The 25,528-nt window shown below is 39.0% G+C and overlaps 2 protein-coding genes across 5 annotated transcripts in view; one reads left to right on the top strand and one right to left on the bottom strand.

The window, feature by feature from the left end:
- Window positions 1-16,092, top strand: part of cog5 (component of oligomeric golgi complex 5) — a 187,072-nt gene extending 170,980 nt beyond the window's left edge. The window contains exons 20-22 of the mRNA XM_088645186.1: window positions 6,293-6,419; window positions 7,053-7,132; window positions 14,457-16,092. Of these exons, the coding sequence (XP_088501312.1) occupies window positions 6,293-6,419; window positions 7,053-7,132; window positions 14,457-14,571 (322 nt within the window). The 3' untranslated portion in view covers window positions 14,572-16,092. The remainder of the gene's footprint in view (window positions 1-6,292; window positions 6,420-7,052; window positions 7,133-14,456) is intronic.
- Window positions 15,807-25,128, bottom strand: hbp1 (HMG-box transcription factor 1). 4 transcript variants are annotated; one of them, XM_088645190.1, is made up of 11 exons: window positions 24,980-25,128; window positions 23,217-23,388; window positions 22,803-23,034; window positions 22,125-22,260; window positions 21,682-21,793; window positions 20,659-20,774; window positions 19,674-19,830; window positions 19,260-19,404; window positions 18,748-19,056; window positions 17,514-17,655; window positions 15,807-16,651 (listed from the first exon to the last, which is right to left on the bottom strand). In XM_088645190.1, the coding sequence occupies exons 1-11, from the start codon at window positions 24,992-24,994 to the stop codon at window positions 16,634-16,636; spliced, it is 1,554 nt and encodes a 517-aa protein (XP_088501316.1). In that variant the 5' UTR covers window positions 24,995-25,128; the 3' UTR covers window positions 15,807-16,633. The 4 variants fall into 4 exon arrangements, with proteins under 4 accessions (XP_088501316.1, XP_088501314.1, XP_088501317.1 ...); XM_088645188.1 differs by having other exon boundaries at window positions 23,196-23,388; window positions 24,980-25,127; XM_088645191.1 differs by lacking the exon at window positions 24,980-25,128 and adding an exon at window positions 24,592-24,891 and having other exon boundaries at window positions 23,196-23,388.
- Between the last annotated feature and the right edge of the window lie 400 nt (window positions 25,129-25,528).

Here is a 25,528-nt window from a genome sequence, read left to right as displayed (position 1 = left end):
TCAATTATATTTGTGTGATGCTAATGATACACAGATTGGCCATTTCCTTATTTGTCTGATGACTATTGCTAGGGAAACTAACTGTCTTTGTTCAGATTAGAATAGGAATTTGCTGTGTAATTGATTCTCCGAAACAATAAAGTGCTTTAAAAATATGGTATTGTAGTGCTCCTTAAGTAAACACACACTGGAGCAGTGAGACAGAGCATATCACAGTTGGATTTTATGTTTCAGAACGTTTAATGAATTTCTAGAAGGTCTAGCCCTCTGTTTTCTTGCCCCTCTGTGTCACAATCCCAGCTGATCCCATTTCATAACTCTTTTCCATTCCAAACACTGGTGCCCATGAAATGGTAGCAGTCTGTTTTACTCTTAAAACTCATCTTGAGTCTAAAGTCTGAAGTGCAGACTGACTGTCTTTACTCCTGAAGTTCTCAGCCTCCAGTCTGTGAGCTGGCATTGGACCCTTTAGTTAAACCATAGGTTATTGTATTTTTGCTATTGCTCGATTTTTATCCTGAAAAGCCCACAAAGGAGGAGGACTTTGGGGAGCTGGCCTAGGCTGCTCATTTATAAGCTTCTTAATTATCCCAGGGATGCAGATAATTACACTGAAGTCTTATCCTTGCAGCTTGTTTCCAAGGATTTCTGTTCACATTTTTATGAGTGTCCCACACTTAAAAGCTGCTGCCTTGGTTCAAGCCCCTACTATAGCCGTGGTTTAACTAGGAAGTTAGTTTCCCACACAGAAGCCTCTCATTCTGTCGCATAACAGTTAACAATAGAAAAAAGTACTCGGTATTATATGGTATATATTTGTACTACTTAGAAGCTTTTGTTTTAGTATATCATCTGTTCTGGTTATTCGATCTTTATTAAAAAGTCTGATACCAAGAAAGTTAGTTTTTTCTGATGTTCTGCTCTGTTATATCTAACTCAGCCTCTTTATTTCATGCTGCAGCTTGCTCCTGTTTTTCACAAAATAAATATTTCAAATTATTTAAAGAAGAAGATATAAACTGGACAAGCCATTTCTCTTACAAAATTAAAATTTGGACTGCAGTGTACAAATTGGCTCTGGACATTCCATCTGAACTGCTTTGAACACTTTTCAATTTGCTGTGATCAGTTGTGTTTGCCAAATTATACTATAATCCCAAAGGGAACGTTCCATCTCAAATTGTAATACTGTTTTTTTCTCCCTAGTTCTGAAAAAAACTACTCGAGCAATCAAACCTTGATCCAATATCTCTAATTAATTCAGACATTAAATTATACCCAAAAGTTTCTGGACATGTGTCTTGAAAATTACATGGCTTGGTTTATTCATCCTCATCAGAATAGTTTTGTGAAGAGGGATCTTGATTTAGATTATATGCATCATTTGTTCCATTTAAGCAAATATGAATGCTTTGTGAGTTGTGCTGAGAAAACATTTGATCATCTTGATCTATGGTGCACATTATAACATCTGTGCCCGGGGACAGATATATCATTCCTGCTGCCATGGTATACTCTGGTATGATGAACTCACTATTAAAAGAGCCACTAGACAGGATTGCCCACTCTCCTCCCTTCGGTTTCTTCTTTCATTTGAACCTTTAACGTAGAATATTTGCCAAAATACCAAAGGCTTTCCTTGAATTTCAACAATTAAACCATGCTGTCTCCATGTATGCTGAAGATATTCTGCACTCTGTCACTGACATTGTAGTGTTGCTCTCCAAAATTCCGTCAGCTTCTAATTAATTTAGTACCCATTCTGCTTACAAAATTAATCGATCTGAAGCTGAATCTACACTGCTTCTGATACATGTGCATAAATAAAACAAGCTCATTTCTTTGTAGTCAATGCTATAGCACAGATACTAATGAACTTGTATAAACAGCTTATTCATTATATATATTAAACAGATTATACTACCTCATTGTTTAATTAATTCAATTTAAATTAAATTAATTTATATTAAAAATATTATTTTAAAATTAGATTTTAATTCCATTATGACAGCCATGTGGTTTATTATATATAATGCTGTCGCAGTTCACAGCACACAGATAAAATAGCATTCCTAACCAAGTCTGTTTTTGTGATGTCTCTGTATTGCTGGGGTCATGGAGCTCTTTGTGCTTCTCCCCTTCAACAATACATTTGATGTGTTCCATCTTGGAAACGATTCGAAAACTAAGCATTTCACTGAAACAGGATCTGACACATCGTTTTCCACTTCATTATTTACTTGGCCTGTGACCTCTTCTATCGAGCACTGACTTCCGTCACCAAGTTTTGAATGACAACTAGTGGGAAAATAGTGGCATTCCAGCACCTCCGCACCCTTACCAACAGCCTAGATCCCTTTCAAGAGGTAGTGTGCCTTAGGGAGGCAATGTGTGGATGGCATAATGAAAAAATCAAATATCTTCATTGGTCATTTATGCTTTGCTTGACACACATGGACTCATAACAGTAGGCTTAAGTGCACAAGTGCAGGATGCCTAACATGGAGGAGCTAGAGAGCTTCTGTATTATATAGTGGTCAGATATCCCTCCTGAGAAGAATCTGCACCAGTAAAAAAGATACAGCATGCACCTTAATAGGTTATCAAAACCAAAGGATCATCTATAAAATTATCACGCTATGAATGAATCTAATCATTGTAAAATTAGAAATATAGTATATGTAAAGTGTTTCTGGGAGATGTGACTGTAAAGCTATTGACAACCTGCTGCCCTAAAAAACATACCACAATTACATGAAGTGGAATCCAAAATAGCACTTTGCAGCCCCAATGTAGATAAAGCATTGGCTCTAGCTATTGATTCTGTATATACAATGAGTTTCATACATTATTCCTCCTTTTCTCTAAACTATTGTACATATTTGCTAAATCAGCTTCTAGTTATCCCTTATCCGGGTTACAAATAGGTTTATAGGCAGTTACAGTATATGGTGTTTATACTGTATGTGTACTGTATTTACACTACACCTTAAGAAGGTGTTGTACAGTGGTTTGAAATGTCCCACCATTTGGTACTAAAACTGTTGTGTATGCTTGTTGCAAATTTAAGTTTAATAAGGTCATGATGCTGAAAGAGAGCATGGTGTGAGTGACAGAAAATGCTTAAAGCTTGTGGCTGGAACTGCAATATAATGAGTTATTGTGACTGTTGACAGCTATACCTTCTGAGTAAAATCAAGTTTTACTTCCTTTAACAACGCTCTGTCCAAATTAATGCTTCATAAAATGTTTTTAATTGCTAATACAGAATGAGGAAAAGTGCCTCTTCCATAGTATTATGTTCTTGTCTACTGTTATCAATTTAGCAGTAAATTAAAGGCTTTTTCATTTTAAGGGATACCCATCCTAGTCATGTTTGAATTATTTTCTTCATATCAATTATTTGGGAGAGACGATACAAAACCACTGATGACAGCAGCTTCATGTACCTTAAATGTCTTCATGCTGGAAACTGCCTGCACCAGAATCCATTTTAAGCCTCTGTGACCTTAAATATCCATTACATCATGGCTGATGTTCTCCTGACATAGAGTCTCTGAGTTCTTTTTTAAAAGAAAAGTTTAATTCTTACTGAATTATACTTGTTGCAGACGTCTGCTGGGTTACATATCGGTGTCTTGTCTTTTATTTTTAAAGTCTTTTCATCTCCTTAATATAAAAGCCTTGTACAATGACTATTTTGAATGTTAAACAGATTTTGTTTCAAGAATTTTTGCAACATGTCATTGACATTACTGGTCTCATTGAGACGTGCATCTGAAAGAAGAAGTGGTTAGCTACACAGTTTCTGGAAAGAAATAGGTGCAAACAGCAGGCAAGGACATGATTTTCCCATCAAAAATCAGATTGTCATCCAAATAACCCAGTGGCCTGTTGGCCTTAATAATTATCTGATGAATATCGCATGTAATTTGTCACCAACTGGCCACAAATCCATTTTCCACCACCATCAGTGCATAAGTCCCAGCATTCAGCACTGTGGACAAATAGAAATGATTTATGCAGATTTTGTCATGCCCGGGCTGGGACCGGTTCATGTGCCGCGGTTGCCAGGGATAACCGCCACATTCGTGGGAGCTCCCAGCCTTTTGCTGAGCCCCTGCAGACGAGGTAGGGATGCTGGTCAATCCATCAGGAAATCAGTCTACAACTCAACCCACTTCATGAACTGCCTGTTTAAGTCAGCTCGCTCCGTTGTGTCAGTGCTCTGACATTGAGATAATCGGCATCAGTGTGCATGCTGTGCTCCCTGATGTTTCCCTGCAATGCAAACGTCTTTCTGGCGGCTGTGCATTTCGGGACTTCGACTCTCCAGCCATTTTCTGCTGAGAGCTTCACCTCTCCTGACAGCTTTGCCCACTTTTTGTCACTGCTCGGTGCCCTCGCACCATGTTGCACCCCGCTTCCTACTGTGCTGAAGAGAAACATGCCACCCTCTTTTTCAGAACGTCACAGACTTTCTGTAGGTTACGAATGTGGGTGTGGTCCACTAAGGTGGACGTACTGTACGTACAGTAGTACGCTGATGGGCTGCTTAGTCGCTCCACCACCCTCACTATGCCTCAAACAGCCTCTTTAATTGGAGACATCTACAGTATGTCGGGCAAGTCACCACCTCTCTCTCACGTCACCCTCACACTCTCTCCCTGCTTTACCTGCGCAATGCTCTGAGATCTGCCTGTGGGCTTCAGCCAATCACTGCTCTGCAGCTTATTTCTGACATCAGCAACAGCATAACAGGTTCTGACACCATCTTGACTGTCAACGCCAAAATAGATAAAACCCTCCTCTGAGAATCTAAGGCAGAAGTTGGCAGTTTTCTGTGGGTGTCACTGGAAGGAGTAGGGAAGGCCAGATCCAAGGCTGTCTGCTAAGAATGTGTATTATACTGTCATATTCACTAAGACAGCAAGACCTTGATTTGAAATAATGGCTCATCCACGGCTACGTTATTAAGAGCATATTAGGAAGAGTGGTGTGGACATCATCAACTGGGCCAGAGCAAAGGTACAAAATTGTTCGTGACAAGCACACATGACAGCGCTTTGTGAATGGAGGCTCTTCCTACTCTGAGAAAAAACGTATTGCCCTGAAAGCAGAGAAACATCAGAAACAAGTTTGAAATCCTCAGTCCAACCAGTCAAATAAGAGATAAAAACCTTTTCATCAGCCACCACATGTGACATTTGATTCATCAATGGACCCATCTACAACAAACCACCTTACCCCTGAATGAGTACTGTCTTGACTGCAAAGGGTGGCTGAAGTAGAGGTGGCCATTTTTTTAAGAAAAAAACTCATTTGTTTTTTCCCCACACACAGATGGGACTTGTTTGGGTTATTAGGAATTTCACAGACATACTAAACTCATTAATGAAGTTGTCAATATGAGGAGGTTGCTTTCCTGAAAACACTTTTGTCTCTGGAAACAAATATTTTAATGTCTGAATTCATACCAGTATTCCCTCTTTTAGGTAAAATTACCATCATAATCTAATACTGTTTTAAATTAATTTTCTGAAGTTCAATTGAATCAGAGTACAAAACTCTGTTAGCTGTATGATGGATTCTGCATAAATAAATTGTTCAAATTAAATAAATATAAAGGTTCTTTTTTTAACCAAATGTAGTTATGAATGCAATAAAATGTCTTTTCAAAAGAGCTTAAGGCTAATAAAAGACATTATTTCAACTATGAAAAAGTTTCAATTTATTTAAAATACACATACTGTACACAGTACGCCCTTGTAACGCTCTTGTAACATGGGACAGTTGGAGCTCACTTGAAAATAATGTAATCTATCAGAATTTAAAACTTAAAGAAATAAGAATGAGCCTTGGAAAAATATATTTAGGAACTATGAACTAATAAATTAAATTAACGTTTTAAAATTGGTGGTCATCAGTATCTGATGATGTCATTATGGCAGTTTCTTAAGACAAAATTGCCAGTTTAAATTTGCATAATTTGAGTATGAAAATACACTGATCTGTTTTATTCAATTATTTTTTATACTTACTGTACTGTAAAAAACTGTTTGAGGAGCAGTACTTGAAAGCAAAGATTAATGTCAGATGCACTGTGAGGTCTGCTAGCTGTTCCCATTCTTAACAGAGATTTCTCATTTAAAAAATGACCTCTCTCTTGCTTTGCTGTCTGGAATTTGCTTCTTTTGGAGCTACACAACCGGACACAGGATCTTTGTTTCTGATGACTTTGAGAGGTTGCTCTTAAATTTCTCTTGACCATTTTTTGTTCTATTATTTTTAGGCCATTGCTTTTCCAGACGAGTGAACATATTGCCAATAGCCAAGCGGTTGGAGATATCATCCCATACAGCACAATACTGCACTTTTTATTTACTAAAGCACCACCTGAGCTGAAATCCCCACATCAGGTATGAAGCATTTAATGGTTTGATCAGTTTGTATGTTTTGGGCTTATAAATAGAATATACAGTAAGCACTTGATTTCAGAGATGATATTAAAACATTGAAACATCATGTGAGTGAACCATTTCTTCAAATGTTCCCGACCTCTGTAAATTGCAGTGACTCATTCAGAGTGGATATTAAGATTCTTCTGTTCACATATAATTCCCTTAATGGTCTAGCACCGTATTATTTTAAGGGCTTACTGCACAAGGATAGTCTAACCCTTAACCTAAGAACTCCTTATTCTGGCCTTCTTATTCAACAGAGCCATTGACCATATCCATTAGAGACATTGTCATTTTTTTAAAACTCAATTTAATTCTATCTTTTTAATCTAAAGCTTTTAATTTCCAATCTACTCTTGTTTTCTGGATTTTTTCTGTTTAACTTTCTTCTTGCTCCTGTTGTATGCTATATGTGCTTTTGTAAAGGGCTTTAATTGTCTTCAAAAGCACGCATAAGTAATACTGTATTATTATCTTATTCACATGGACTCATCTGAAGAGTTCCAGAGCTAAAAAAAAATCAGTTTCTTGTGTTGTAAGTGAAAATGCCAAGTGAAACAACTTTTTACTGTGCTGAAACTTGTGTTCCAGAGGGCTGAGTGGTCCATTGCTCGGTATTCCCAGTGGCTTGATGACCACCCTTCGGAAAAGGATCGTCTGACTCTCATAAGGTAAAGCCCCTGAATGGCGTTTTTGTACAGTGCATGATGAAGTCATGTTGTCGACTGCAAATTTATTCCGTTCAAATAATTGAAAAGAAAGGGTTTGAAAGAGAATTCACACATGTGATTCGGTTTTGTCTTTTTAGTTTGTAAATAATTTCTGTAGTGTAACTCAACTGGAACATGAGCTTTATTTTAAATTATTGTTCAGTTTATTTTTTTAGTATTCAAAATTCTCCATGTTACTTTTTGCTGTGACTTTCACAGATGCAGGTTGGGGATTAGCAGTATTAGAGAAAAATGGTGAGGACATGAAATAGTCAATGAATTTTCATTTGTGAAGGGCTGAATGCATTTTTTTTTATTAAGTCCAGTAAGTTTCCCTCTGTGGACAGAGGCAGATATGAAAAATTAAGACTTTTTCAGTTGCTCATGGTTAGTAGACATCATTTATCCTGCATTGTAATACTGTCAACACCCACTGTGCTTTGCCAGAAATGGAATGTCTGTCTTGGGCAACCTCAGCAAGCCTGGCCTACAACCGTTCAGGTGCAATGCAGCATATTCAACACCACCAGCCTGTATTTTCGAAACCTCCTTTCGAGATCAAAGCTGAACGAAAGCACAATAAAAAGTTCAGAAATAGACTTAACTTTGAGTATTGGAAGTGACTTGGAAATAAATTGTAATTTTACTTCAGAGATGTTATATAAACATTTGGTTGTATTTACTTAATCTCATCAAGGAGGAGCTTGAGCATTCAGGAGAAAAAATCCTTCTCTTAGGATGTCATTCTAAAGCTGTCAGATGTGACCTACTTTGGGCTGGTAATACTAATTAGACTCCCTCACCGGCACAAGAGGGGCCGTGCATCCTTTCAAGATGTGTGTGTCAGAGTCATTTTCTTCCTTTTCACACCACCCACCCCAGTGGTGCTCAGCCAGTCACTGTGCACTGGCACATGAAGGATCTCAAGTCACAGTCAGATAGGACTCAACACAGACCCTAGTCTGTGATGTCTCGGCCCCAGGGCATGACCTCTGCCTTCTGACCGAGCACCTTTACACATTGAATCATTTTAGGGGTGCATGTATTAAGACTGGAAGCATAGAGCCTGGTTGTGCTGGCCTTCAGGCAGAACTGTCCTTGTGTCATGGCAGGGGTCCAGGGTGCTCAGGATTGCTGGTTCCTGTGAGCAGGATTCTCCTGGGAGGGAGTGTGGAGCAGCTGTTTGTTCATTGTGACCCAGCCTGCAGCCTGCTGTGGTACAGGCTGCCTCTGATAACTCTCCCCTCAGGAGGACTGGGACAAGCAGGGCCTCACAGTAGCCAACATGCCACAGACAGCAGGGGCTCTGGCCTCAATAACTACACACCTCTGCATGCTGCCAGGCTAGCTGACGTTTGCAGTTTCACACCTCTTGTTGCACCTTAGTGTGTTTCTTATTCATTCGATCCTTGTGTGTCTCATACACAAGTATGAAAAATGCATTTCAGCACAAGTTCGTATGACCTGTTCCTTGTATCTTAATGTCCTTAAGTTTAAGAATATTTATAAAACTATTATAGCAAAGCTGTATATTACCACTTCCTTTTTTTTATTTTTCTAGCTGATCAAATTTCTGCTAAAATCCTAGGGGATACACCAGTTTAGTGTTAACACTTATATATATAATATATTTTGCCAGTGAAGTGTTTTGTCATTAACATTGTGTTGTAAATAAGGATCTGTGTGTATTGACACAGTGCAGTTTGATCTACATTATTTTGGTAGCTGATGAGGACATTACTAAATATAGAAGAAGTAATCAATAGATTGTAGGTGAAACAGATCAATAGAATGAAAAGATGGTAGTCAAAATGGTAACACAAGTCAGTCTCTCATTTAGAGTTGATTGATAGCATAAAGTGACTGTCTATTGATTCAGGAAAAATGCGCTGCATCTGTCTTCAGCTTGTTCCCAGAGTAAATGAGCCTCTTTGTCTTTGAGAGTAACCTGTAGTGACAAACTATGCTAATAAAGTGATCTAGATTTACACAAAAACACTGCAGCTAAAGAAATAACCCCATCTCCTACATGAGTATAAGTATTATTGCAACTAAATTTCAGAGTCATTATTGAACTCAGTAGATATTGGCCTTAGTGTTTTATTTCTGATATTAATCTTCTTTTTCAAGTCACAGTAATAGCTTACTGTTGCAACTACAGCTCCACTTTGGAAAAGTTTTTGTAATGTTATTATTCTTACATCTTTTGGTAATGTTTGGTTCATTTTAGAAATGGGAAGTCAACCTTTTTCTTTTAAAATTGTCAGACAGTGTCTTTGTCTGAAATATAGCCTAGAAATGGAGAATATATTTTATTTATCATTTCATTAATATGAACATAGCAAAATATAACACATGAAAGACAATACTTTCCTTTGATGAAAGGCTTAAGAACACAGTTACCCATTTCAATTTCTGATGATGATTTTTCCATTGTTTTTGAAACTCGAACATTTTTCAACATTTAAGTCGTACAATTCTAACTTAATGGTGCTTCATTTGCTGAATGGATTAAATAATCCTCTATTGAAAAAAGTAATTCTTGTGAAATATGTTTAGGCAGTGTTTGGATTGATTTCTGTTTCATAAAGCTTTTAATTCTCATTTTCTTCTCTCACGAAAAGCAGTAAATCCCTGTAAGTGGATGGATTGTACAACTGAAATGACTTTAAGAAGCGAATGGTGATAGTTAGACACTAAACTCCATAATTTGTCTTTATTTACATGAAGAGAAGAAGGGAGATTTCTATCTGTCCAAATACAAATCAATCCCTTGTACCCGATCAATCAGTGACTGCATTCAGTAGCCTCTCAGCTACCAGATATGTATTAAATAATCATAACCTTGTGATTTGTATCCTTGAAAGTTTTGATAGGTGATAGAGTTTATAAAGCAGTAAGAGTGGATATTTATCTTCCATGGTAGATGTCTGCTAATAGAAGCAGGCTTTATCAGTCTCTACAGCAAGTTCGTTGTAGCCTTGTTGACTGAGAAGCAAGTACTGGGTAGGCAAATTCATTATCTTGGCTCTTTGTTTGCTATCTTTGACACGTGCATTAAACCGGTTATCAGAAGTACATCCTTTTTCAAGCTTGCAGAGGTCCCCTATTATTTTACGTTTAGCCTGCTCTGCAACACGGCTGTGTGTCTACTGGCCCTTCGCTTTTATGGGACAAACTTGGATGCTTTGTCATCGCAACAGGATATGCTGTTCATTGTGAAATAGACCCTTTAGGAGAATTATAGATCAGTGTGTCCTGTGATGCACCGTTGTGCAGCCAGACCTTCTTTTATTCCAGTAAACCCTGACCTGATCCTGGGGCAGAGCTCAGGCTGCTGCACACACAGGAGGGCAGATTAAACCCCCCTTCCAGCTTTCAGCTCTCTGTGACTAGGGCAGGTTTAGCTCAACCTCTTGCTATAACCACAAGACTGTTAACCAGAGCCCTGTCCTGGTTTCATTAGGCAGTGAGTGATATAAAGTGATCTGCGATGCCTAGGCATGGAGCACAATATAAGGTTAAATTTGTATTGTATTGAAGTGTGGGGTTTAAAAATGATCCAACTCTGGGCATTAAAAAGTCTGCTTGTGTTTGTTGCTTATTCTCTTTAGGATTACCATAAACTGTAGTGAAAATATCAGTTTCAGTTGTTACAGATTTCACTGGAAAACCTTATGGTTTAAGTCAGTTGTAAGGAATACCTGCTGCACAAGCACATATGTCATGTATATAGGTGGTATTTGTCACAAAATTCAGATGGGTAGCTCTGTCAGCATGTGTAGTCTGCAAAGGAACAAGTCATAGGTTTATTCCATGCTAAAAAGAGAAGAGAGAAAACACATCCTTTCGGCTGTGAAGCCTTCTTCAGGTGTAAGCTCACACCCGAAAAAGGCTTCAGAGCCGAAACGTTGTGTTTTCTCTCTTCTGTTTTCAGCTTGAAATAACCTATTACTGTATTTATATGCTAATTTTCTTCTGTTTTATTTCTTCAAGGTAGTAGACTCTCTGACCATAATACTAAAAAACCTCTGTCTAATGAAGAGGCTCAGTCACTGTCAGGGTCAGGCACTGTGTAGTTAGTTTGGGTAAAATGAGTATGACTGGCCGTGTCTGAGCACTTACTACAAATCAACAGAAAATGGGGTAAGAGCACCCCTTAATGCTGATAGAGAGAACTGCTGGAAGGGTGGTGCATCAGTCAGAGATGAAATGCTTGCAGAGTTACTTCACATTAGAGTTCAGGGATATTCCAGACCGTGACTGTGTGGCCTAGAGGGCTCTGTCTTCTCTTGACTTAAAAATATCATAGATAATTTGGGTACAAAACAACTGATGAATACCACATTTTAGGAGTTAGCAAGAGCTCAGTGACTCTTCTGACCCATTATTTTTTGGCTTCCAGTCTGGTTGGACTGCAAAGTAATGTCAAAAGACATTATATTGCAGAATCAATATGGACGCTGGCCAGAGCGCGTCTTCCAGAGAGCCAGAAGTGAGTTCTTTGTCGCTAAATATAAAACCAAAACTCGGCCACATTTTAGTTGCACACCCTGCAAAGTTTTCCTTTGCATGAATGAATAAAACAATACAATGGAGTTTCACCACACTTTTTTTTTCCCCGATGATCTCTTGAGTCATGGCTTGTAGCTGAATCATCATTCCTATGAATGGATCTGGCTCATCATCCTTGAAAATGTAAATTTAATGAAAATGTAATTTATGTCTCTAATAAAACATTACATTTATACCTTGTATAAATATTCAGTTTACAACTTAATAATATCACAATACTCAACGTGGCTGTATTCAAGATACAGTAGGTGCAGAGAAACCTGTCAAGACTTCTATGTCCCGATGCCTGTAAAACTTTGCATATAATAATGCAAACCTAGAGTTATCAAGGGATGTATCCACATAATTCAGACCATAAAGGCCTCAATTTAATAAATCAAAGACTGTTTGCAGTGTTTTCAGCATTTTTGTGATCGTGTTTTGGAAAAGTTTAAATTTATTACCAAAATGTTATATTTTTATGAATTACAGGTGGTGTATATAAATGTTTTCAAGTTAACTTTTTTTACTTAAAACTGTAATGATCAAAATTAGCATAGTTTTATGCGAGGTTGAATGTCAACCTATCCTGCAAAGAGAATAATACAATGTGAAATTTGCTTATTGCTAAATTATTCAGCGTTCTAATTCAGCATTTGGTAGAAGCATCTTTTACAATCTACCAGCTTTGTCCAATGTGATGATGTAGTATTTGTTCTTTGTTCCTAGTAAAATATATCCAGTTTTAAAAAGTTCGTTTGGGATCATTCATGGAATCATTCATGCAATTTTCATGTCTCACATTAAAGGTTTCTATTGGATTCAGGTCAGTACTTGAACTAACTTCTTGCTAGACCTTATTAATGTGGCTTTGGCCTTGAGATTCTGGTTATTGTACTGCTTACTTCTAATTTTTGGCCCAGGTTTAGATTCTTGGCTGCTGACTCGAGCACATTTTCTCTAGAATTCTCTTTCGCCTGTAATAATAATAACCTTAATTTTTTAGCACCTTACAGAGTACTTTGTTTCTATTTTCTCCCCAAACGTGACAAGCTTCCCAGTGCCTGTCGACGAGAAACATTCCCATGACATGATGCTGCCACCACCATGCTTAACAGTTGGGATGGTGTTGAGTGGGTGATGTGGTGTGTTGGGCTTGGATCAGATGCTTTCCATTTAGACCAAAACTTTGAAACATTTGTATCTCATCTAACCACTAAACGTTCTGTTGTGACATAATTTGTCACAAACTCTTTATGACAAAGATATAAGAGATGAATGCACTCAGCATTTAAGAAAGGACCGGAATATTTTCGATCTGTGAACACTAAGTCTCATCTCAGACTTATAATTTTGCAAATTTTAGTCACTGAGATTGGCTTAACAATGTCAATGGCATCCCTAACGAGTGTCCTGCTTGCCCACGTGCTCAGTTCGGAAGGTTGGCTTGAACTGGGTGGTACGACGCACATTCCAGTTTGTAATGATGATCACAGACTTTGAGATTTTCTTGTAATCTTACCCTGATTTAACCTGTGTCAAAAGTTCTTTGGTCTGCATAGTTGGTTTGTTGTATCAGTTTGTGAGTGATTGCTTGAAATTTTATTCCTAACAAAGGTGTTCTACAGAGATAGGTGCATTTATTCTCAAGTGGAATTATTCCATTTTGATTACACATAGAAACCATCACATAACTGTTTGACCTCTCAAAACAAATCTTTTTGTTGATGAACCTAAACTGATTTAGGCTTGCTGTAGTGAAGAGGTTGAATACTTACGCATTGACATCTTCAACTTTTCTTTGAACTAACTTATTTACAAACTAGCAGCAAATGATCAGTTTGGAGTAGTTTGTGCAGGTTGCGAATAGACCTGTTTGAAAATGTTGCAACTGCAAACTCAAGGGTGGTATCTTTGCAGAGGGACTGTATGAAGGGTTCATATTCAAATGTCAATTTCCAGTAAACAACATGTACGCTTGTCCTATGACGTAGGCCTCTGTAGTGAACATTCAGGTCAGTGCTTATCTGGCTGTAGATCTGGTGGGAGTATGCTCGGACTCTTTTACAGAGCGAATATTGGCTGGAGTCCTTACAGCTGGTAATGTCATTCTCTTGGGCCTTCTATGCTAAGCCTTCTTCTGCTGCTTGTTTCTTTCCATCTGATTGCTTGAATTTGCCTTTTCTGTCTAGCAGAGGAGCAGCTTCTCAAATCAGAACACTGAACTGGCATGTTCCTAAAATAAAATACTGTAACAATGCTGATCACAGGCAAGGAAAAAGCCATGTTCCTGTTGACATTATACTGTTACAGTCTGTTGATTTGTTAAGTAGTTGTGTTTTTAACATCACATAATTGCTGTGGCAGTAATGTTCTGTAAATATTATCAGGGGGTTACCAAAGGATTCCTGAAAACATCAGGTGTGATGCTCTTTCCATGTTAGACAGCAATATGTAACTAAGCTCCATTGTCATATTTAGATTACACAAGGGCTAGCCTTCTGCACCAGTTTCCTGGTACTAAATTTAGTAGATTTGAGTGAACAGCGATCAAAATATGAATATTTCAGCAGGATTTATTTTGGTTCGACACTGACAATAAACTCTTCAGTAAGCCAATAAAGCCCGGTAAGATGAGCAGTGGGATTTACAGTGTATGTCGTTTTTCTTCATGAGTGAAATTCTGACACAAGGGCCAGTTCCTGATTTCCTTCTCTGTTGTTCTTTGCAGGGGGGCACTGGAAGCCTATGTGCAGTCTGTGCGAGCCAGAGAAGGGAAGGAGTTTGCTCCAATTTATCCAGTAATGCTACAGCTGCTCCAGAAAGCAGCAAGTGTCGTTCAGTGAACCGATTCCGTCAGTGAAACCTTTTTTTGTAAACATCTCCCTATTCTGAATTAACAAGCATGCAATGGTAAGCATGAAATATCGATGAAACTGTGTTCAATGGGGAGGAATAGTCTTATTCAATGTATATTATTTTGCTCATTAACTAAAAGGTAAATTGTATTCAGGGTACAACATAACTTTTCTGGTGAAAACATAACAAAGGACTCTCCCAGCCCTTAGTTCTTTGTAATAATCTCATTATTACATTCCAACTGAGCTCCCAATTACCTAATAATGTACTTAAGATGTCCTTTTCAGCTCCAGAGGATTTGCAGATCGCATGTTTAGTTAACATCCTTTAGTTCACTTGAAAACCTTTAACAGTAGAAAGGCTGAAGAACACTTAAAATGTCAAATTAGGGAATTATTACTTCAAAGAGCTACTCCAGAGGACAGTGCCATCGGAAGTCCAGATTTCACAGACCCTGTACTGTACTGATTTCCAAAAAGTTCTTCTCTTTGATTCTTAAAAACTGAAAATAATACATTAAAAAAATTTGATTTTATTATAATACTATGTATGGGACTAATGTGAAATTATACATTTTTCATTTTGAAAAGGGTTTTTTAGATAAAATATATGAAGTGCTTCTGTGATTTCATGACTTTGTTTTGTAGTATGTTTCAGGATTAAACGCCTTTAGAAAGGGATCTGAAGGATTAAGAAAGGTATTCTTGCTATCTCTGTCTTTCAGCCTTATGTATCCACTTTCATTGGGGATGATTTTGATGCTGATAGAGGGCACGATAGCATTTTCCCAGGTGATCCAGTTCTTTCTAATTCAGCTGTTAATCACCTGAATTAGCTTGTTATTAACTGCACAGATTTACAAACTTCTAGCAGCTCTTCAGGTGTTGCTACTTAGAGATGTCGAAAACCTACAGAATATGATTGAACTCAGAGCACCCAAATTAGAAAGAGGAACTTGAATCTGGGTGTGGGTTCTATTTAAAAAACAAATTAAAGTGTTATAATCATGCTAAATTTGTAACTCCTCCTAAAATATCGAATGCCCTTGCTTTCAGATTTCACCTCCTCTGAATTTGAAAGTTTTAATCCAGAAGAGATTAGTCTTTCAAAACAGCGTACCAATTTAAAATGGTCAGTTTTGCCAATTAAATCAGATAAGAACATCATCAACATTGAAGACTGTGTTCAATACCAGTGTGCAATAAAAGTAACAAAAGGTGAATGGATTACACATTTAAAATTTTTATTTATAATATAATACAAGAACATTTTGTGCAAGAGTTTGGTGGGACAATAATTCTGTACATAACTGACTGATTTAAAATGTCATCACAAAATGGCAAAGCAGAAACAAGCTAGATGGTTGCACTGATTGTGTTACTTGTAATTGTTTTTGAAAATGATTACATTTCTGCTTGTATACATTTGTTGGCTGTAGAAGATACAATAAAGTGCTAAAACACTTGAGGTAAAAATCCTTACCCAAGTGTAGTGTGTGCCCACCCAAAGTCTAATATGGCCTCTTTACTTGTATAGAAATCCCAAGATATACTGAAGAAACCCCAGCTACACAAGTAATATATTCCCTAGCTTGCCAGAAGAAAAAGTTAAATGGATTACAATAGTTGTGCAATATATGGGTTATACAAATATAATTAATAAACAGCTGTAATAAAGCATTTTAAATTCCCCTTTTTACATTTAAAAATAGACATTTTTTATACAGCTCCTTTGCTCCCTACTTTAGCACCACAGGGTTTGTTTCAAGCCTATAGTATGAAATTACCTGAAAAGAAAACTTACCATTTTACTTTGGAAGAGTAAGGCATTTCGGTCATTAAAAAATAAGAAAATATTTGAGCATAGTTAGTGACTAGGTTATATGCTTTTTATTATTTCATATATCTTTAATGTCTCTATTAACTTAAAAGCAAACATTTCATCACAGTAATCGTAACAACCTTGCAGAAGAAAGGGAAGGCAGGCAGGTGAGTCCATAGTCCCATCCAGTTTGTACTGCAAATGCAGATCCCTAAAGATGTCCATTTCCTAATTCTGCTGTGAGCCCTGCAGGAAGAGAAAGCAAGATTGGCAACAGAGCGCTGGTTCAAAGGCTAAACATAGGCAATTTAAATTAAAGCCGTTGCTAAGCAGCAATATCCTCAGTCAGTCTTAGGCAATGAAATCCAGTTCCTGTCTTCAGAAGAAAAAAAAAAAGACATGGTGACTTTAACTGCTTCTGGCAGTTTGTCAGTCCCATGTCCCAACGGTGATGATTAAGTAAATATCGCCTTGCAGGCCAAAGATTAAAGACCGTTCATGTAACCAACCCGTAATACTGTAGCCAATGAATGGCCCCAGCACAAAACCAGACTTTAAGAAGGGAGGGGTAGCTGGCACTGACTGAGTGAAATCCAACTAAGAAAACAAATACAAGCCGCTTTATTTTCCATAGCAAAAGGTAACTGAGTAACTTTAAAGGAAAAACACATCCACCCAACAACTAAGCACCTAGGTTTACATAATTCAGCTTAACCCTCAGATACCAAACTAAGTCTGGAAGCTAGAAGCTAGAATAGGTGGGTTTTATAGTATGGCCATCAGCACCATGTGTTCCTTCTACCAAGTCCAAGTCCCTATGGTCAACATTCTGTTTTTCTTACATGTGAAGTAATTAGTTTCAAACTCGTACTTATAATGTCAACCTGGCAACCCATCTATTCAGAAGTACCTTGCTCAAAGGTAAAGCAGCCGTGTCCCACCTGGAATGTGAACCCACAGCCCTAACCACTCCTCCACACAGCAAGCATCTGTCAGTACAGCCCTATCGCTTTCCCTCGATGTGTCTATCTGGTTTGCTTATAGCCGATGATATTTAAGGGTTGCCAGCTGATCCCAGGGGGCGACAGCTGCTGGTGCAGGTCCTTACAGAGCTGGTTCGTTTCCTTTTCCAGCAGTCCGGATTGAGGCGCTTCTGCTCCTCTGCCAAGGCCTTCGCTTCCATTGTGTACATCCTCCGCTCCTCGTTTTTCATCTTTTTCCACCGATCTCCAAGGATCACGCTTATGGCTCTGCAACACAGAGGCTAAAATTACACACACATTACAGAAGGCCTGCTCTCATGAGTACTGAAAAAAATCCTTTCTTCCTGCAAACAGCAACACTGTTTCTAGCAAAGGCATAAATGTGGCAATAAAATCTGAAAACTCCACTTAGAAATGGGAACAAGACTGAGTAATAGGTCCCTTATAAAATGCTCCAAAGAAAGTGGATGCACAGAACTGGCAAGCTATACAAAACTTACACTATTTATAGTCACTGATTCCAATAACTTACACTGCTTTCTACTTCTATATCAGTGTATTTCTGTTATAATTTCTTTATGCATTCAGATTTCCTCTCCTTTAAAAGTTTCTCACCCCCACTTTGTGATGCAATTAAGAGTATTTCATTAAAAGATTACATTAAAGGTTAATGACAACTATATGTGATTAAGTCTTTCTACTGTTAACCATGTACACCAATCTCACTCTCACTTTCTCAAAACAATAGCTAGGTGCCTACAGAGACAGAGCTGAGCTATATCTATTTTTTGCATTTGTCTCTGGTCTTCCTTAAATAACACTTGTTGGTCACAGACCAGCAGCTGTTAATATCTGGTATGATGTACTGCACCCTTGCAGATGTCTGTTACAGTTGCGACAAGGCTTTAAATTAGCAGCCACAGTGCATGGCTGCTGAGTGCCTTTGTCAGGCAAGATATAAAACTGGAAGTGAGGTTAGTATTTTTATGCCTTCCACCCTTCCAACACCCATGAAACCCTATTCCTACATTGGTGGTGTGTTCTCAAAACTGCCAAATGCAAGAACAAGCATCAATCAGAGACCCCAAAAAAACTTAGGCATTAAGGAGTAATGGCAGTACCAGTACAACAGCCCAGGGCATGAAGTGTATTCATGTAAAAAAAACTGATGAAATGAGCTCTTCCCACTTTTTATCTAATGGAGTATTCATGTAACAGCTCAACCTGGGGCGAGCATGGAGGAGACGAAAAGCATTTAGAGACATCTGCCCTTGTCGTCTGTCCTGCATCTTATGGGAATTTTCTGTAACAATGTATGAACCTCACACTCAATATCCATCATGAGGCCAGTGTACAAACCTGTTATCCTTCCCTGGGTACATCTGTGTATACTCCACTCTGTATTTTTTTGCAAAAAGCATGAAGGCATTCATTGGTCTCTTGCACTTGGTAGGCGTGGCACTGTTTGCTGTCCCTGAGCTGTGACTCTTATTTGATTTGCTATAAAAAGTACAGGAGGGCTGGGAAGATCCTGAAGGCTCAAAGTCCCTGCTTGATTTCTCACAGTCCGGGCTGACGGCTCCGCCACTGGAGAGGGAGGCCCTGCGCTGGCGCGCCATGCTGCTCAGCACATACACTGCTGAGGAGTCCAGCGGGGTGAAGTCGTAGCTGTGCACAGAGAAACACGTAGGAAACACGTCACAGCTAGGCCACATCCCCTATCTCAGGCTGCTGCTGTCTGACAAGACACCCCCCTTCACAACTGACTTACTTCCACCTTCTAATTTTTCGTGCGAGTTGGAAAAACTACCAGTAAGCTGGCTTTGACAAAATACCCCCCCCCCCAAATAACCACCTAAGGTTTGATTTACCTCCTGAAGGTGTCAAAAACAACTGAATCATCAAAGTTTATGGCATCAGGGTGTCCAGGAGGTAGACAGAGATCTCCAACCTGCATCTCGTAGCAGGGTATTCCATGCTGGACTACGGTAAGGCTCGGATAAAAGGAAGACCATCCTGGGCGGGAGAAAAGAACAATATATAGTGTAACAAAAGACAGGCAACCACAAAGAGAAACCACGCCAGGAACTGTCCGTAATGGAAAAATAAAACAATTCTAGCAACATTCAGATCACCGTTCTAGGTCCTGTCCGACCGCTTGGCACCTACTGCCCGTAGTCGTAGCTGTAATTCTCTTAAGATATCTCTACCAGTCCTTTTTTACAACACTCAGGGTTTGTAACTGACCATGAAGTGTTTATCGCAAAATATCTGCATTTGTTTACCTTTGTTTTTCACATAAAAGGGATGATCCAAACTGCATTCAGCAGTTAAAAGGCCATCTTCTTGGGAACCAGGATCAAAAGTCAATTTCAGAACAGACTGCCCAAATGAGACAGTTTCTTCATGTGCCACTAACTTTAGACCTTCGGAACCAAAGCTCTGTGGAAATCAACACCGGGAGAAAGACAGTTTATGGAACAGGACCGTGAAACTAGAGAACAAAGGAAAGGCTGAAGGTATAGGTGCAGGTAAAAAAAACATTCAATATTCTTAAAATGAGTAACCTGTACAGGTTAAGGATGATGAATTTAATGGCTTTTACAGTTGAACGGTCTCAGTTCCATCCCTACTGAGGCAAAATAATTATTTTGAATGTATTTTACTGTTGTCTCTTAAGGCCGTATCACTACAGATTTTAAGAATACCACTTTGAAGTGATTACTGTATTGGAATCCAGAATAATTATGCACTATTAAATATAAATTAAATGTATTAAGAAAACTTAAGCATTTTAAGGATAGTTGCTTCAAAATGCTCAAACCTGAAAAAAACTAAAATTGAGGAGTATTAATAATTACAGTAATTACAATAATTACTAACACAAATGAGAAAGAATACTCCTTACTGAGCTGTCTTCATACAAATCCTGTTCTCTTACTATTTTCCAGGAGCAGCCTATTAAGATTAAATCTATTTTTGAGGCCTCCAATCTGTCTGACTTATTTTTAAACTACTGAGCTACAATAATAATGAAACCTATTTGTGTCCCTTCATTCACAATATCTTTTTTAGAAAATCTAACTGATTTTCTTTTTCCTGGTAATTTTGCAGAGCAGGTATTTAAAAACAAGATGCGGTGCACTGAGCCCCAAACAGGCAGAGCACAGAATGAATCTGCTGCGATATGCTGTAATACAGCAGAAGATGCTGTGTATAAACCTGACTGTTGAATAATTCAGACACGATTTCAGCTCCAGGCTCACTTGCCTTCAGGGAATGACACTGGGAATCTCTCTCATCCTCGGACTCATCATCCGAATCCGCAAGGTCTTCAGCATCCTGCCACTCGACATTATTCCCCTTGTGGAAGCGCAGACGGGTGCCTGCATGTAACAAGACAACAGGCAGCTGCATAGTCTTTCTCAGGGCTTGAGCACTCAGCGCAGGGGCTGGTTCCCATCAAGCCACTTTACAGCATTTGTACTGCTTCTCAGCACAAGTAAAATTAATATAAAAGTAGAGTACATTAAAAGGCCCAGAATGTGATCCACTGAAAAGCTTATGGAATTCCCTAGCCTTAGCAAAACATCTGCATTCCACACAAATAATACTCTGCATGAAAACAGGATAGACACTTTTGAACTGTTAAAACAATGATGGAAATGATTTAACTCGGTCAGTTTGCTACACTGCAAAGTTTGTTCCTCCAGTGAAGACACAAGTAACAGTTGTTCAATCTTACACTGTAATACTACTCATTCTACACAAGGGGGAGCTGGGAGATTACACATGCTATTCTAAAAAATGGCTGAAGCAGAGAACAAGATATATTAAAAAAAGAGAAACTACTTTTAATGACTACCCATAGTCACATAATGTTAGCTCAATTTTAATGTGCAATAACACACATGATGTGGAGGGTTAAAGCACTGCAACCCTTCTGTTTCATTTATGACACTCAATAAGCATTAAAGTCCCTCGGCATAAAATAAGATCTTTGAAAAGCGACTGGTCCCCATCAATGTATGATGCTCACTGTCTCACTCCAGAAAGAGGGAAAAAAAAAATATTGCTAACAAGTAGGATGCACTCACGCAAGGTTTTACTGGGCTGTATAAAATGTGGGATTTCGTAGTTAGAGAGTCTTCTACTGGACCATGCAACTGCTTTTCCTCTTCGATCTCCACAAACTTTAATTGTGGACTACACTCAGAAACTGAAGAAAATGGTCAGCAGATCTACTCTATGAACTCCCACACCCGAGACCTCACCTCTCAAAGAGGTTTTTACCTTTCAAAAAGCAATGCCATGCTGTTGAAGGCCATGAATGAGACCATCCTAGGTCGTCATCATCAGAAAGCGAAGACATGCAGAAAATACCAGATTCCGATTCACTGCTCGCCTGCAGTAAAGAAACAAAAAGGGTTTAGACCCACAGAGTGACGTCACAACCGAGTGAAGGACTCTTTGGATAAGGGCACCTGATTAATTAAAAACAACGATAAAAGATTTCCTTTTTATAGAAATGGATATATTCATAGCCTGACTATTTTCTTGAGTTATGATGGAAGTGTACAGATAAACTATTAAAGCACACACATGCAAAAATACACCATGTGTCTAGAAACCTGTATTTAATTACCTTAAACAACAACGGGACCCCCCAAAGCCAGAATTAGGGTGCCGCAGTCAGAATAATCAACAGTAAAGAAAACTCTGCAGCCTCTCTTTACCCGTTCATGTTTAACTGCGGCTCGCTCCTTCCAGTGGGTCTTCGACAAGCTCGGCTCGCTGCTTGAAGAGGCTGGTGGCGGACGGGCGTAGGAATGTAAACTGTTGCTGGTGGCTATTATATGGACAGGAGATGATCTGCGCACACACATACGAAGCAAAATCAGTTAAAATGCAGCCTTAAGAAAAGCTGCAATAAAAGAACATTCACAGGTGTCAACACCTCTTAATCACTGCATGTTACATACAAAAAATCTGATAGTGATGTATTTTTGTACAGTCTGATTAGAGAAGTTCACGTAGCTGTGTCAGCATGTGTAGGCTGCAAAGGAACAAGTAGAGTTTTATTCTGCGCTGAAAAGAAAAGAAACAACTTTCCGGCTGTGGAGCCTTCTTCGGCCTTCACACCTGAAGAAGGCTCCACAGTCAAGAGTTGTTTCTTTTTCTTCTTTTCAGCACGACATAAACCTTTACTTGTTTCTTTGCAGTCTGTTTAAAGTTCACAAAAAATTATTAAACCGGTCTTCATTTAATATTTTATCCCATGTATACCGAGTTCGAAGTGCTTAAAAACAGTTGAAGTTTCCAGCTGAGCTGTGAGGTTATCTGTAGTGTCCCGCTATGTGTTTGGCTCCCTAGTTTTCCAAGTATCCCGTATCCTATGTGCCCCCGCCACGTGCCTGTTGTAGAACGTGCACTGCATGAGGGGGCTCTGGGGACTGGTGGCGATGTTGGCCAGCTCTGCCAGCCAGCTGGTGCTGTGTTCTGGGGAGACCCCGCCGGCTGGGGGGCAGGAGGGGCGCGGGCTCCAGATATTCCGGGGGCGCTCCTGGTGGGACACGCCGGCGGTCAGCTGGAACACCGCCGGGGAGGCCCGGTCTTCCTGCACGGCCTGCAACTCTGGAAGATCATCTGGAAAAGACAGCACAGAGGCACTGTCACGAACACCGTCTTCCCTGGGGCAGAGGCAGAGCAGTGACTGCTACTCAAGATGGCGGCTTCTGAGCTTTAATAGCCAAACACCAACACCACCAACTGTTTTTTTCTATTCTCGTCTGTTTCACTTTGATTACCATACTCCATGCGATTCTCACTGGAAGGGCATCCGGGAGAAGATGGCAGGTCTTCAGTACACTTCAGCATCTCGAAGGTGTCGTCCATTCGCGACGCACTCTCTTCCACCAATACCTGCACTTTCTGCACACTGTCGGGCATCAACTTGGTCTTCACTTCCCATACCATGTTAGACCAATTCGCTTGACCTGACTGGAGGAACACACACAAAAGCTTGCTTCTCAGTCAGGCAAATTCAAGAGCTATTTTATTTTCACCACAATTTTTTATTTCATTAAAAGTGCCTTCTCACAGACTCCTCGCACCTCAGCACTTCACAAAGTTAGGTTTTTGTTTGTACAAACTGAATCCAACTACGGTCAATTTATAAATCACTTATTACCCAGGAAGCAACAGGGATAGAAAGTCCTGAATTTATTTTACGAAGTAAAGCAAATATATGACAATAACTAAATACATGAACAAAGGAGACCCCGATTCTAAGTATCCACAGATAATGAAAAGACAATAACTGGCTCACATGGCGGAGATAAATTATTTGTATGTCCCCGCGCTGGTTTTCAATGTTTTTTTCATTTTAAAATAAAAACCTGCGTGCATCAAGATCGAGACGATCATAAATGAAGTGGAATTCCTATGCCGAGAAGCGACACCACAACTACAAAGAAAGTTGGTTCAGAGAGCGTAAAAATTCCGTGTTGCCAAAAATGTGCTACTTCAACACATGCAAAAAAAAAAAATCGTACAAGTATTTATTTTAAAAAGGAAAAGTAACGCAATTTCCTGAAAACGCCCTATTAACACCGTATGCTTACTTGCATTCCGGATACTTCTAATGCAGCTACGGTATATTTCTAAAACGCTGCTAATTGCCAGTGATGAATTAATCCCATTGTCTGCGAACTTCTCTCTCGGCTCCTTCAAGCCGTCATGTGACTTCTTGCATGCACAAGCCTTGTTTATAAACTTTGGGACTTGACGCATGCGCTTCAGAGCCCATTCATTCACAACTGCGTAACAAGAAGTGATCAATAACACAAGAGGATTAGTCTAAAGGGATTAGTTATTAATAGGTGTCCCTCTGTCAAATTTATGTGTAATCGCTTTTTCAGATTTCAAAAGTTGTTTAATTTAAAGGGACCGTTAATGTAATTTTAGAGCCGCAGCTAAGTTTACCATAAACGACAAACTGCGTTTAAAAGGCACTGATACGCAAAGGTTTAAATCGTCAACTTGATTAAATCCAATCACATAATTTTGCACGTCTTCGTGCGTTTGTTGGTATTTTACGACTTCCTTTAATTGCACTTGCCTTTTTTTTTGTTTCTTTTCGAAAATCCAACAACGAAAACAACAACTGGACGAGTTTTCTTTGACGAGTTTTCTGTGACTTACCTAACATTAACAAAAGAAACCAGAACTATATTTACAACGGTTTCACAATGGGGAGAAGGGGGAAAAACAAGAAAAAATGTTGTCGAAGTATGTCAACAAGTTAAGACATGGTGATCGTCGACCTGTCAAGATGGTGAAATGAATGAAGTCGAAACGTCACTGACGGACAGAGACCAAGTCCAGAGATAAACCAAAACAAAACTATTACAAAAACAACAAACGTCACAATGAAATATCCCCTTCCCAGCGAAGTGTCACTCTCGATTGATGCGCGCAATGTCATTTTCTTATCTTATTCTACTCCCGCCGACAGCTCTGAGTCAAAACAATTTCTTATTTGATAATAATTTTCAACCTTTTGTTTCTTAAACGAAAGTTTCATACTTACCAAACCCGTCGCCATTACCGAGTATCTCTGGCAGTCTGCGAAGGGGAGGGAATGATTACTTTTAGACTCGAAACCCTACTGGTCAACCAAAGGATCAATATATGCAGGTTTTATTTCTAATTGGCTGGTTTAGTGGTAAATGTAGAAGTGAGTCTGTTTTGTTCAGAAATAGGACATGCATTGGCTTCGAACAACGCCATTCATCTAGGTACTGTATTCATTGGGCAAACAGCTTGCTCCTCCTGCTCTGTACATGTAGTTTTTGTTGTTACATATTTCAGAGCACTGGTATTTGACTGCAATTCACACAGCTCCGTCAGCGCACACGTAAACAATAAAATGACAAACTTGAATCTTTTCATACATTTTCTTGATCATCCGAAATGTTTTTTTTAAATCAAGTGGTAAACTGCTTTTAGAGAAATTGGTTCAATCTTAAGGAAAAACAATTGCGGGTGTTCGCTACGGACGATCTGGTACGTAGTCCTTCAGGACTAGAGTAAACAGTAGTGCGCTAGTCTTGCCTGCAACAAATGCTTTCTTCAATAC

The sequence above is a fragment of the Lepisosteus platostomus genome, chromosome 9 (genome assembly GCF_059453375.1).
Source record: "Lepisosteus platostomus isolate fLepPlt1 chromosome 9, fLepPlt1.hap1, whole genome shotgun sequence".
NCBI classification, from domain to species: domain Eukaryota; kingdom Metazoa; phylum Chordata; class Actinopteri; order Semionotiformes; family Lepisosteidae; genus Lepisosteus; species Lepisosteus platostomus.
The sequence above is the reverse complement of the archived record's forward strand: the minus strand, read 5'-3'. Positions and strand labels throughout refer to the sequence as shown.